Here is a 14,761-nt window from a genome sequence, read left to right as displayed (position 1 = left end):
GCCACAAAATTGGTCAGGAAGGATCTGCATGGCATGCTCATCTCACAGGCGGGATGCTCGGCTGCCTGTGCACTACAGTTCATTGCGTATTGCTGCTGTCACTGAGCCTTACGCACCCATCTGAAACATAAGTAACTTAAGTAAAGTAATAGAAACAGCAGTGCTTTCAAAGAGGTGTGGGTCATCTGAGGAGAGGTTTGGCAATGTGAAAATACTCCTCTGTGTGTAACTGGAAGCTCCTGGCGCTTTCTTACAAGAGTCAGGATGGTTGTCTTCACCTCATTCTGACTTTACCTCTTACATGCTTTATGGTGCACCCACAAGTTGTACTGATTAATCAGCACTGACAAAAGCACTTTGTGTTCAGCATTGAGATGTCCCTGCCTCCCATTTCAGATGTCCCATGGAACCAGCAGCTGCTGATGAAGCAGTCCCCGCAACGCGCAGAGGACACCCGGCAGAGACCACTTCTGGGGCAGAGTGCAGGGCAACAGCCAAGCTCCACAGGGGAAGGGAGGAGGTGAGGATATAAAATAAAAGTTATTGTAGAGTGTGAGGAGTTGTTCTGGCTCTCCTCTGTATTCTTGCTCAGCATTCTCTGTAGGTTAAGTTGGCTCAATAAAATCTGTCTCATTGAAGTCAGTATCTGAAAGCTTCTTCCCCAGCGTCTAAACACTCAAAGATTATTTCATTCCAGTTCTTTAAGAATTATGACATTTAAGAGGAGACATGTAGAGAGTAGTATTTTCTTTCTGCTGCAAACTTTGGTTGATGAGGTTTTTTCCTTCTCTGATACTTTTCTTTGTGTTTTTTTTTTGTGTGTGTGTAAGTCTTACTGAAAGGGAATGCCAGTTCTTTCACTAAACAAGGGATATATTTGCCCAATATTTCTTATATCTGTAAACAGCTTTAAGCAGTGAGAGATTGAATCAATTCTGTGGTTTCTGATGACGGAAAACACGCATGACTTTTCTCACCAAATTCTTGCAAGGTAGAATGGGTGCAGATTGAAAATCACTTCTCAATGCTGATAGCTTTACTTTCACTCAGTGAAGGGCACAGACCCTCTGTCAGTGACCCCATATTTGTTCTACCAGTGTGCCTCCATACACATCCTCTTGGCTTAAGCCTCCATCATCAAGGTGTGAGGTGTGTTGTATTGATAGGGGATATCAACACGTGGATGAATACCTTGTTAGCAATAGCAAGCAAACCGAGGTGCTGAACCAAAATATGTGTGTTTCATTGTTTCAAAACAGCAGGGGATAGCAAATTTATACCTTGTTTTCCTTAAGCAAAATCTTTGGAGCTGGGAATCCTGAGATCCATTCACTAGAATTTCTCAGTACAAAACCTCAGTTTTTGCTTGCTTTTCAATTGTAGCAATACATTTTCTCTTCTTTGCTTTAGGGCAGGCTGTCACGAGAACTTTCGATCCGGGCCTTCATCTCCCTGCTCACCTGCTGCACCAAGTCAGTCACCCAACAGGTACAAAAGGTCAATAAGGAGTTCCGCAGACTGAATACATTTTGTGGTCACTGGTGAACTGCTACAGTGTAAACTACATTTGTGTTATGTAGATGCACTATTAATTCTTCTAAGTTTTACAGCTCATAACCATCTACATAATAAATTTGTCGCTCCCTCTCCCCTATTTCCTGCCTACTTCAGCAATGTTGTTGTGTTTTAAAATAACACAGTTCAGAAAGCAGCTATAGGACTGCTTAATCATTGAAACTTCAGTGAAATTGAAATGGGATAATATAAGCCCCAGTCAAAAGCAGGCAGTTAAGCGTGAGTTCAGAGCAGTTAAGCCAAAGGATATTGTCTTTATTGTGAATAGTCACATGCTCAGGAGTAACTTGTGTCCCTGATTCTGTCAGGCAATGAGCTGTGCATTTTGCAGTGAATAGATGTTCCAACTCTAAATAGATAGCAACTGTAGCTTGACTGAATGATTGATAATTTCTCATGTATTAAATCAATTGGTTTATTAAACAGCACAATCGTACAACACAGAAACCTTAGAAAGACTTCATTCTATTTAAACTACATTTTTCTTCAGGCTTGATAGCCATTGTCATTGTCATGAAACTGTTGGGAATTACTGTTAATAATTTCTTAATTTCTTTTCTGACAGTAGCTGCAGTTTTGGTGGTATTGCACGTTGCTTATTGCTACACATTATTGCTAATCACGATAGCTAGTTCATAGTATTTAAAAGTTGTAACCTGACGTGTCTCCCTTTTCTAAGATCTTCTCCTGAAATAAATCTGAGTTTTGAAAATAAAATGGATAAGATGTAATTAATTCTTACAGTAAAATGTTAGAAAACTTCCTGTAAAACTTCCTTTAAATTTTTTTCCCAACACGCTTTATTCTTTGATTTGACACTTGACCTTGGCCATATAGTAACTCTGATAGTGGAAGAGAAGTGAAGACAAAGGTGAATTCAAAGATAAGGCAATGGGAGCAGAATGCTTATTGTTGTAGGGAAGAGAAGAATCCAAGGAAGTTATTCTAGAAATAATAAAAAGAATGAAACATGAAAAGACAGTGAAGTGCCTGTGCTATCCAGTATATGTGGTGGGATAAAAAATGATAAGTGCAGTAGTTGCAGAGATGAGGTGGAAGCAAATGCAGATTTCTGCTTGTGATGAGTATTTCTCTGCTTCTATCTCTTCGTGGGGGGGGGGGGAGGGGGGAAAAGTGGCTTTTTAATCATGATGCAGCCCAGATCTGTCTCTATTGGTAGTTCATTAGGTTGCTGCACTGGAAACATGAAGCATGATATTGTAAACTTGCTTATCTGTATACAATTTCATCTAACCATCTCCTCAAAGTTCTTGACGTATCCTGAAGTTTCTCTCTTGGTTTTTGCCCTGGCTGAAAGAAAACTTGTATGATACATAATGACAAGAGATCCCAGTTGTTCTCAGGTTCATCTCACTAGATGAACATCAGTTCTAGCAGGCTAGCACACAGGTGAGAAGGGAAGAGCATGAAACGTGAACAAGTGTACACCTGCACTGCCATTAAAAACATTATGAAAAAGAGTTTGGGGGGCCCAGCTGTCATCAAACAGCTGATCTGTTAGAAAAGTCTAGACAGGACTGAATCTGAGGTGAAAGCTGAAGTATTTTCACTTTGCAGATGGAAATCTGACTTCAGCTCTAATCTAACAACTTGGAGTATAACAGGCATGTAGCTGCAGCTCCGTAGGTTAAAATGAGTTACTAAGTGCCTGAAGCTTGGTCTGCATCACTGCAGTTATGCTGCTGCTGTTAACTTAGCCAGCTGGTTGAGGTGTAAGAGCAGTATTCCTGCCTTCTGACTTGCGTAAGGAAACCCATTTGTAAACAAATGGAGGAAATTCCAGGCTGAGAATCTGAGTCAGGTAATATATGTGAGTATCCACTCATATCTTCATCACTGACTGAATACTGCTAAGACACCAGCATTATCTGCGTGTGAAAAAGATGAAAAAATAAAATAAAAGCAAAGAAGCTTGCATTTCCCTTGATGTAGCACAGCATACTGATAGGGAAATGGGTTTGAGCTCCTGCGCACTTGAGCATTTGAAGCCCTCTGCTTGGTTGGCTGTGTGGCAGATGTGGAGGCTAACTCAGCAAAAGCCTGCTTTAATCCCAAAGCTCAGTCAGAATCCTTATGTCAAACAATATTTTGAAGCATATGTGTCTTCTGTTAAACTAATAGTCTTTTCCAGTAGAAAAATTCTAAATGATTGAAGGGCCAATATGCATTCTGATGTGAACCTGCTCCTAGTGCTTCTTCCTCTCATTATATCCCTCCCCTTAAGCACTTGGTTGTGTTTTAGTTTCTGTTCTGTTTTCTTAAAGCAGTGTTTGTCTCCTAGGTCTGTCAGCGGAAAGAAGCTTTGTTCCACCTGTGGGCTTCCTCTTGGCAAGGGAGCTGCCATGATTATTGAAACGCTTGGTCTTTATTTCCATATTCAGTGTTTCAGGGTATGTCTCTTATTGTGTCCACAATAATCTCAAGTCATCATTCAGCATGAGGAGAGAGTGTGTTGAGGTCTACAGATGTGGAACTGGAAAAGAGAATAGAGGATCTGCATGCTTGTTACATTTGTTTGTTTGTGGACAAGTGAAAGTAACATTAACTGTAGCTAATGTGTTGTTGTCAGACATATTAATTAGATTAAACCTACCACTTAGTAAGTAGACTTAGCTTTGCTTGCAGAGGGAAGCATCTAATAACTTTCTAGTTATTTCCACAGAAATACTTTTTAACCATGTCTCAGGTAATGACTCAAGGTAGTGTTAGCTACATAATTCAGAAAGTGTCACCTGCAGTTATCTCTATCCCAGTTGATATTAACTGTTTGTGAAACCTTAATTTTATACTCAGAATAAACCTCTGGCCTTTCTAAGCTTTGTCCTGCACAGATTGGCTCCAGAATGCAACGTAAAAATCAGATGTCCCTTAAAATCACTGGACTTCATTTCTGTGTGAGTGGTGACTGCTGAAGTCCAGTCTTAAAATACCATTTGGTCTAAAGCAAACTTGTCACCGGTTTGCACTGCTCCACAGGACTATGGGCTGGGTTTTGGGGGGATTATTTTTTCCCACCGTTCTCAAAACTATTGGAACAGAAGTCAAAATGTTGGGAGAGCTGTGACAGACGCTAGGACATAATCTGTTGTCCTTTACTGTGCTTCAATTGGCAGTGTGGCATTTGCAAGGGACAGCTGGGAGATGCAGCAAGTGGGACAGATGTCAGGATTAGAAATGGTCTTCTGAACTGCAATGATTGTTACATTCGATCCAGAAGTAAGTACCAAATCCTGTCCTACAGTCTCTGTGCACTTTTTTTTCCTGATTTCACAGCGAATTCTATTAATACTATTTCCATGCTTTTCACTGATGGGCTTTTCTCCTCCTAGAGGAAGTTCATTATGCCCAAATGGCTTTGCAGCTCAGGCATAGCTTTGCCTTTGGAAGGGGAACATCCCAACCTCATTTTAGACAACGTCTTGTAACATAAATACTTTCAAGCCCAGTAAATCTTGCCCAAAGGATATCTGTCCAGCAATATTAGACTTAAAGGCCGCTCCAGTGCATAAACACAAGCTTTATACTGTGCACACACTATATGTCCTGGAGGCTTGGATCTGTCACCTCACATGAGACAACAGATACTTCCACTAGGTCTGGGCCTTATTTGATGAAGTTCCTTTTTTTTTTTTTAATGTCTCTAAACATCTATTTGTAGAGAAATAGGTGAGGGAAAATATTAGGAACTATCTATAACTTCCCATAATGAATCCATGTGGTAGGATCTCCAGACATGTAGTTTGCTGTAAGTATTGAAGACTGAGCCAGATAACTGCATGTCAAAGAAATCTTAATGCGTTTTTCAGCCCTGGAGTCAGTCACTTGAAAATTCTTTCTAGTCGTGGGTTTCTAAGACTTGTTACCAAAATGCTGGAGCATTTTGGAAGGCATAGAAAAAAAGATGGGAGTAGTCTTTGCCTTCCAGTTACCTGTCAGTGTTCTGTGTATACACTGCCTACAGCTGTAATTGAGAAGTAGGGATAAAGAGCACTTTTCTCCTATTTCTGCTGCTTCTCATCCTCTCCCTCCAAAGCAGTAGACATCCAGGAGTCGGGAAAGTACCTCTGATTTTTTTTCTCTCAGGTATTTCATGTCAGCGACATTTCCCCATCAGCAGAGCTAGGGGGTGCTGTTGTATAATTATTTCCCTGGTGGTTTTTTTTTTTTAATTCTACTGTGAAATGTTAGCGACTTTTTGTGTTAACAGTTTAACCTGGTGCATTTAGATACAGTTTTTCCCTTGAGTCATGATACCATAAAACTTCCTCCTGTAGGTCAAGTCCTCATCTTTATAATGCACATTTACACATCTGCATTTACACGAAAAAGAGAAGAATGTGATAAAAGTCATATTTTTCTTTTTTTCATAATCCTTTTTGCTTAAACAAGAATTGAGGTCCCATAAGGATAGCTGAAAGCTTAATTAAATTATATATCAGCCTGTATGCTGTAGAAATCATTTCATCATCGTTTCCACTGCAGCATTGCTAGAAGAAGCACCACCGAAGTGATGTGCAGTGTTTTGTGCTGGGAGATTTTACATTTGCACATTTTGAACACAATAGGAATCAGGCTGATGACTGTGGGAATAGATTTTGTGGAGATGGATACTTCCTGAAAAATAATAATGGCAAAGGTTTGGGGTTTTTTCCTGCAAACTGCCTCTTCGTGCTGTGTCTGTGCCTCATGCAAAATCTCAAAAACTGGTTCTTGTTGACGAGCTAAAAGGGACTAGCTTTGATGTCATCAACCTGCAAAAATGGTTTCTCTCTCATTTTTAACTTAAACTTGATGAACTCCACTTCTGAAATGAAGAACAAACTGGTGCAATGCTCATGTGCTGCTTTCTGGTTCCACAGTGTCTGCTGCTAACTATAAAATGAGTTGCTTTCCTCTAAAAAGCCTACACAGCAGCGCACACAGCTGGTGATCTCTGACAAACCCATGGTTGATCAGTATTGCTCTGAAATGCTGACAGACATCTCAGTGAAATATTTTGACTGCCAGCATCTTGCTTACTTGAAACTGGGGGTGATTTTTTTTTTTTCCTAAAATCAAGTATGAAAAACCTTAAGAGAAAAATGCATTAAAGATTTTATAGCAGCCCAGGGTATATTTCTGCTTTCTAAATGAAAACGGATAAGGGATTTGGGTAGATTATTTCTCTACCCCAAAGCCTCCCCTTGGCAATTACTGAGGGGAGCTCAATATTGAATGATAAACATACAAACAGTTACAGATTTGTGGATGTTGAAGTCAAAGGCAAGCAGCAAATTGAAGAGTTTCTCTGTGTGGCCAAGTGACACAAGGGCTCTGTATTGTCAGATAACACAAACCAGGCACAGCTGAAGATGACTCATCAGCCCTTTGCTTCACTGTTTTGCCACTGCAGAGCCTAAAAGTAAATGTACCCCCAAGTACTTCCAGAGCAAATGAAATAAAAGTGCGTGCGATCGCACATGGCACGGAATTCTTTGCAGTTAGTGCCTCAACTTTGCGGGAAGAAGGAGAATCAGGGCACAAACAATACATATTTCCAGGTGTTTTTTGTTTTTTGTTTTAATGGTAGAGATGGAAAGAAGAAAATCCTTGGCACTCCATTTTCTTCAGGAAGAATGTTTGTTAACATTTATAAACTAACAACTTTGTTTTGTTTTGTTTTTCCAGCTGCTGGACAGCCAACTACATTGTGACATGACTTTCAGTGCTAGTAACTTTCAAGAAGGAACTCTCTTCTCACATGTATTGGCTGCCTCCAGACAATCATTTGTAAGAGCTTGAATTCATGGAAATCGTGACTCTCATCTCATTTTGAAAAACTCATACAAGTACTGCACCTGCTCCTTTAAAATGCAATATGTTGGTTTTCCCTTTCTTAAGAAATTTGCAAAATATGTATGACCGTATTTGTTAAGGCAAAGCCTAAGTACTATAACAATAACAACAAAATCCCACCTTTTCAGGTATGTTTATGATTTTCAGTCTGTTACTTTGTTCTCCTGAAAGTAATAAGAAAATAAACATGCAATAAAGCTGTTTTGTGTTAACATTTCTAGGAATTAAAATTTTGAGTTTACAGAACCTTTATAGAATATGCCAAGTTGAGATGAGAAGTAATTTTAAGATAGCATCTAATCAGTGCATTTGAAAAACTAAGCATCACAGCACATGACTGCTCTGTTATAACTGAAGCTATAACTTTTTTTATACAGAGACTAGTTTGATAATACATCCTGTAATTCTGAGACGTTTTGTGTTTATATTACCTTCAGCGGAGGGTAGGAGTTATACAAATAAATTATTGCACCTTTAGCAATAGGATTTTTTGTTTGTGTACCTCAAGTAATGTTCATGACTATAGCTTGATATTCTCTCAAATAAAGATTTCTTCATTAAACCTAAAGACTGTATACCGTTAACGACTGCAAGGTTCCCGTCAGTAGCAATCCTCAGCAGGTTCAGAAGCCGGTGTTTTTATGAGGTTTAAGGACGGGGTGATGCAGGGGGAGGCTGCGCAGTGGGCGGACACAATGCCTTGTGAGTCTGCGAGCTGCAGTGCGATGGTTACAGTGAAGCTTTCCTGGTTGTGCAGCATCCCGCTGATGGGCTGAGTTGTTCTGAGGTCTGCTGTTCCACTTGCAAACACTGTGCGTGGTTGAAATCTCGTGGGGAGAAATACGCGTGTGTTTGGCCCTCTCCAGAGTCCTCCCATTAGGTCAGCATTGAATTACACAGCTGTGAAGTTCTGTTTTCCATATATCCTCCCAGACAAAATGAGCAAAACCGACGAGCGTGGAACGCGGGCATGGAAGCTGATAGCGACAGGCAATGGCTTGCTCCAGTGTTTATGCTTTTTGGTGAAGTGTGTGCTCCTTGTGAAGTGTTCCTGCAGCTTGTGGAAACAGCAGCCAGAGCTGTGTGAGCTTGTCAGAACACACAGATGAGTTTAGGTGATGTGGTACAGCTGTAAAATACAAAGGAAATGGTTATTTGCAGTATCCCATTTTTGCTGTTTGCTGTGCAACTTAAATGGAGGGAAAAACATCAACTTATTCTGCCCTAGAACTGTGATTAAGTTGTAGAGATTTATGTAGGTGCTCATCCATTTTCTTTTGATTTGCTGGGAAACGGAAATCGAGTTGTTATTAGGACAGCAATAATTTGGGGCTGTAACATAGCTGACAACGTTTTGTTTAAACAAAGGCAACTGCTTGCATGTGAGCTGCACACCGATTGAGAACCGCGTGTCGCTGCCAACACACGTGCAGTGCTGTCATCTGGGGACATCGTGGCGATGGGCTGGGAGGTGTCGCTTCCTTAAGTTGTGCCTTAGAAAACACAAAGATGTTGCACACCGTCAGCAATGACTTACGGATGCAATATATCCCAAACCCTGAAGTCCTTCATGGACTTCACCTGGGGAATAATTTTTAAAAAATGAAAATCAGAAAAATGTTCTGGGAGTAGAACAGTGAAGCCTACTATTTTGATTAACATGATTTGTGGCATGATTTACTGTTAGCAGGTTTTGATAACTAGCATGTTTACCCTTTGCATGTGGTCAGCATAATGTTTTCCTGCAGATAATACGTAAGATGAAAACGCAAAAAGCAGATTTTATAAACTGCTTGGTTCATCTGCGCAGTTCCATGTGCTGCACTAAGAGTATGTGAACATACACAGTGCCTGGGCCTAAGTTTTGAAGAAGACCTTTAGTGCATGCTTGTGTGTCTGTTTGGTCCCAGTCACCGCTTCTCCCCGTGCTGTAGTGTAGGTGTGCAGGAGAGCTGGTGTCACGGATGGGGTGTGCTTATCCTTAACCTTGAGAGGAGAGCCCCAGCTGTTTGGAGCATGCATGGGACTGAAATGCATGAGCAGGGATTGGGCACGGCATCTCTGGGCTGCTCAGCTTATCCCATGTCTGTCCGTAGTGTCAGATGTGCATGCTGTAGTGAATATGATTGTATGTAAAGCAAAAAGAAGCAGCAGAGTCCTCAGGCTTCAGATTTTCCCCTAGTGAGTGATTTCCCCCTGTTCACCAGCTCAGAATAGCTTTCAACAGTTTTCTAAATCATACTTACCAACAGCTTACATTTGATTTGTATTTCCTTTGGAGTCTTGCATGGCAAATTCATTCAGGCTAATTTCTTTTGTTTTATTTCCATTCTTTCCTGTTTTAACACATGACTTCAACACACGATACATTTCTTATCAGGAACTTTAAGCACAGAAAGAAAATAACACTTCACAACATTTGAATTACAGTGTAAATGCATTCATTGCAAAAAGGATTTATTATTGCTAAGCATGTACAATGTATGTAATGGGTTTTAAATGTTTCAAAACTTATTTAGCCTCTCATTACTCCAGAAAACCTGACCAGGTGTCATAGCCCATTTGTGTCCTGCTGCCCCTCTCCCCATGGTGTGTTTTTTCTTACTTTGCTGTGTAGTGTTACTGACACCACACATTTGTAGTTTCCAATCAGTGTCTCAAAGGTCAGTGAATTGGAGGGGACCATCCCTATGTGCGTGTCCAGTCAGAGCAGGGATTGCCTGTCCTTGCTGTGCTGATGTTGAATGCCATTTACACTAATCTTTCCTTCTTTTTATTTATTCTAAAATGCCTCTGGAAATTGGGAAAACTTGTCTAAAATGCAACAGCTTTTATAGTAAATGTATGTTTATAAATAAAATGTTGATTACCTTTGGTGGTGTCGCTTTACTTATTGTAACTAACTTGCCATGCTGTGTGTAGTGTATTTGTCAAATGGGACTATTGGGTGTGAGCATCCCACAGTAAAAAGCTGCCACATGGTTGGTGTAGGCTGAGCCTCACAGAAGTGGAGTGGGACAGGAAAGGAGGCACACAGGGGAAGGACACAGCTCCAGGGCTGCCGCTTCAGGGTATGTAGAAGGGCACGTGTGCCTGATGTGGGAAATAGCAAGCACTTCCTGTGGCTGTTGTGGCTGTGAGTTGAACCCAAAGCCTCTAAGGCTTTTCACCGATGCAGTGGGCTGTGGTTCAGATGATGGCTCAATAAAACACTTTAGGTTTGCAGAACTGAACTTGTGCTTGGGTAATTCTGTTTCTAGGCATTTCTGAGAGTTTGTGCTTGGCTGTGCATGTGCTAATTTGTGGATCCCAATCAGTCTGTGGTTACTTCAGCAGTAACCAGCAGAACGCTCACACCAAGTTCTGAGCCCCTTTCTCTTCCTTTTGTCTGGGCACTCTGGATGGTGGGTTTGGTTTTGTGCCAGAAGCACATCTCGGCTGTTAGATGAGTCACAGGGAAGCATGGACAATTTGATTGTTTCCAAAAGTAGATTTTTATCCTGGTGCCTGGATCCCAGCTGCCTTAATGGAGCTGCACCATTTCTGCATAGCTAAGGGCCAGGTGGTGGGAGGGAGCTGTGGGTGCACCAGGTGCCTTGAGGTTGGGGTGAGGGCTGGCACTCAGGCTGCTGGGCACAGCTTTGGTGACTGTTCATCAGCCTGCTTTCAGCTCTGTGACAATCAGCTGTAGGTGCAGCTCTGGCTGCCTGATTTAGCAAAGTGAGGTATGTGGTCAAATGGTCCCCTTCCTGACAGCAGGCAGTGGTTAGAGATGATGGTGCTCAATGCATTTGGGGAGGGCAATCACTCTTCTCTGCTCTCCTGGGGGCTGGGTGGCAGCAGCGCAAGGTGACAACAGCTCCATCTCAAGGGCATGTCCACAATGAGGGTAGGAAGGGCTGTGGGCACTGGGACCAATCAGGTCAACCCTCCCCCCACCCCCCCAGTTGGAAAGCAAGTGCCAGAAAAATGCATCTCCTTTAAGGCTGAATAGGGCTCCGCTACACTACTAAAAGCCTCCGGTAGGAATGTAATTTCATCTGAATTTCCTGATAAGGGGAAATGACTAAACTGGAAACCGCTCAAGTTTTGAGAGCAGTAAGAGCCCAAAACAGAGATAGGAGGCACGGCTGGTCTGTGACTGTCCTCACAGTGTGCTGCGGGGCTACAAGCTGGGGATTTTCACTTTTCTTGGTCATTTGTTTCATATCCTATAACATGAATGAAGCAAAGAGGTTGGATGCTTGCCTCTGTGCTGCTGCTGCTCTGCTCCAAAGCCCCCTGCACTCTGCTGGAGGAGCCATTGGAGCCCTCCTCCCCAAACTGGAGCTATCTTCTCCAAAGCATATGGGATTTTAAACCATTTTGGGTGAAAATAATCCATCATTGGAAACAATGTGATGAGTCCCTGCTAACTCATCCGTAGAGTCCATCTGCTTCACCGCATATGAGGCACTGCAGATTCTCCCAGCTAATGCTGCATCCACGATTCGCAGACCCATATGCTCTAAGCAGGTCACATGCTGCTTAAAATGTGCTGGGGCTGGTTGCATGTCTGTAGAAATTAAAGAAAAAATAATAGAAATGCTAATCTTTCCTTGAACAATAAGATTGATCAACAGAAAGCAGAAAATAAGATTTGTAAAAATTCCTTTTCTCTGTCACTTCTGATTATGGATAACACACTGCTTCAGTGACAAGCATGGGGACAGAGAAATGCCACCCACCTCTCTGGAAACTATGGGAGCTTCAGAATCACCAGAAATGAGCCATCATGCTAGTCCTTAAGAGGTTCGGTGGTGTATACTATGAAGATCAGTATTTTCTGCAAACAAGAAAATTTTCTGTATTAACTCTATCTGAGAGAGCCTGAGTGTTTCTGTTGGGAGAAGTCTTTTGCAACAGAAAACAATTACTTGTGTGCACCCAGTACCTGAGGGTAGGATGTCATGCTCAGCAGGGCATGGCTGCTGCCTCACAGCATCATTAATCTCCTGAAGGATGTATATCTGTGTGAATGTGAGAAATCACAGAAAATATACTTGGAAGTACTCCTCAGGATGCTTGTAGTTTGGCTTGCAGGACTTGCGTCATCTCTTCAGACGATGACCTCCTGATGGATGCTTGGTGAAGCAAAGGCAGAGTGCTGGGGATGCTGTGCTGATGGCAGTGGGAGGTGGACGGGAGGAAGAGGCCTGGGCCAGTCACCAGCCTCCCCTCAGATGCCAAGCATTCTGCTATTAGGGCAGAAATTCTTCCCAATTTATCAATGCAGCATTTTTCACCTTTTTGCTGTCCAGCCCCAGTTAGGAAAAGGGGCCATCAATAAGTATGGCATCTGCCTGATGGGCTTTGGAGAGTTGCAAGCAGCCACTGCCTGCAGTGGGAATCCTGCAGGACCATATCAATAACTGAAGCAGCCCCACTATGGCAAAACTGCATGCATGCTCATTGATAATTTTTATTAGATCCCTGTGGCTAGCATGGACAACGTGGTAAGATGCATTTCTCCACTGTCTGCCCTCACACTTTTCATCATGGAAAGAAAATAAATCCTACAACATCCTTCCACTGGTTTGCAGTTTTAACAGTCGTCCCCATTTTGACAGTGAGCTGCAGCCTGAATACAATATCAGTTGTTTCCTTTGCACTGCAGTAAGCCAACACAATTTGGACAAGATTCTGAACAATTTTGAGTACCACAATTCTGAGCACCCAGCTTCTTCAGCATGGAGTCAAAAGGAGGCAGCAGTCTGAATGAACACCTTGGAGAGCAGACGTTTGTGTTTGTCTGGTATTGTTGATGCTTGCTTTGCAGGGTTTTCTGATATAATATCTCCATCCTTGGAGATCTCTAAAAGCCACCTGGACATGGGCCTAGGCACACTGCCCTGGGTATCCCTGCTGGAGCAGGAGTTGGGCCAGGTAGACCCAAAGGTCCCTTTCCACCTCAGTCATCCTGTGAAATGCCATCACGTGCACTTCTCACAGGACAAATCCCTGCTTTCCCAGGAAAATGATGACCCACATGAGGCTGGGGCTGGCCTACAGCTGGAGCTGATGGCCCTGGTGTCTCAGCATTGGCCAGCAAGAAGTCTGACCTATCAGTAGCAAGGAGAAGCCAACAAAGGCAGGGCTGGGATGAGAACATGGGGGTCCAGAAGCTTTCTGAATTAACCAAAAACAGAAAAATACCATAAAAAGCATGATGAAACCTAAAAATAAACTGCATGGATGCTCCCTATATTGTGCACCAAGAGTTCTATGCTTGTTCCAGAAGAATATCCGCTATTTCTTTTGGAGTGTGGCAAACACAGCATGACAGCAATTATTAGAAGGGGTTTATTGATACAGGAGGATACTGGAGGGTTAAGAAAATTAGTTCATCTCAGCAAATCCTCTAGCTCCGCTAGAAGAAAACAAACACACAAGGAAAAGATGTCCCTCCCCCTAAGACACTCAACGTGTGCTCCTATGTCAAGCCATTGATGCAACCGCTGCCATCCAGCTGAAGGACTGAGGCTTTGTAAATCAGATTTCAAGTAAAGAGATTGGTTTGAGAAACCTCCTCATTGCAGAGTCACAGGCTGTCAGAGTTTATTAGCATTATGGTACTGGAGTAAAAAGCAAAACAAATTAAGATGTTTAACAGCTGAAATCTGAAACAAAATTGTGTTTAATGCTGAAAATCTTGTTAACATATTTTCAGGCTTCCCTTTCCCAAGGTATTAAATCTCAGCGCATGTTTGCAAGCATCTTTTTACCACCGTGGCAGCAGGAGGACATGGGCTGCAGTGCGGTGCATGGAGCCAGGCAGTGTGGCCTCAACCATGGCAGTGGGAGGGCCTGGAGGAAGAGCAGGAGCCAGAGCTCTGTATCTGTGCAGGCAGGGAGCATCACCAGCAGCCAGGGGCCCGCCTGTACAGGCTCTGGCTCTTAATGGGAGGGGTAATCTGAACTCCCAAACTGGTTTCCTTTCATGTTGGCTCCCACAATGAAAGAACCATTAAGGGTTTTAGTGATCTTCCAAGGCTCTGCTTCCAGCAGAAAATTGGCTCCTTTTCCTTGGACACAAGACCAATTTTTAATTGAATTTCAAGAGATGATGGATGTTGTGCTTTATTCCAAGTCTATATGCTAAATTAACAAGGCTGTCTGCTTAGTTTCCTCTTTTGAAACCACATTGAGATGAGTTTCTGCTAATTCTCTTACACAGGACATCGGACATGTGAACCAAGCCCTTATTCAAGAGCTGAAATAGGCATTTTGGCCAAGGTTATTACCCTGGGTAATAAATTAATGCTGTGAGGCTGTGACAATAATTCATTTT

General features: G+C 42.3%; 1 protein-coding gene across 5 annotated transcripts in view; it reads left to right on the top strand.

Moving 5' to 3' along the window:
- The window catches only part of LIMCH1 (LIM and calponin homology domains 1), a 104,626-nt gene extending 94,321 nt beyond the window's left edge, over positions 1–10,305 (top strand). For 4 of the 5 annotated variants that reach the window (XM_010710242.3, XM_010710244.3, XM_010710243.3 and 1 more), the window contains 5 exons: positions 397–520; positions 1,411–1,497; positions 3,878–3,986; positions 4,710–4,812; positions 7,264–10,305. In XM_010710242.3, the coding sequence (XP_010708544.1) occupies positions 397–520; positions 1,411–1,497; positions 3,878–3,986; positions 4,710–4,812; positions 7,264–7,289 (449 nt within the window). In that variant the 3' untranslated portion in view covers positions 7,290–10,305. The remainder of the gene's footprint in view (positions 1–396; positions 521–1,410; positions 1,498–3,877; positions 3,987–4,709; positions 4,813–7,263) is intronic. The other variant, XM_010710240.3, reaches the window with a different exon arrangement.
- Positions 10,306–14,761: the final 4,456 nt, after the last annotated feature.

The sequence above is a fragment of the Meleagris gallopavo genome, chromosome 4 (genome assembly GCF_000146605.3).
Source record: "Meleagris gallopavo isolate NT-WF06-2002-E0010 breed Aviagen turkey brand Nicholas breeding stock chromosome 4, Turkey_5.1, whole genome shotgun sequence".
Taxonomy (NCBI): Eukaryota; Metazoa; Chordata; class Aves; order Galliformes; family Phasianidae; genus Meleagris; species Meleagris gallopavo.
Note: the sequence above shows the minus strand (reverse complement) of the source record. Positions and strands in the feature narration are given on the sequence as shown.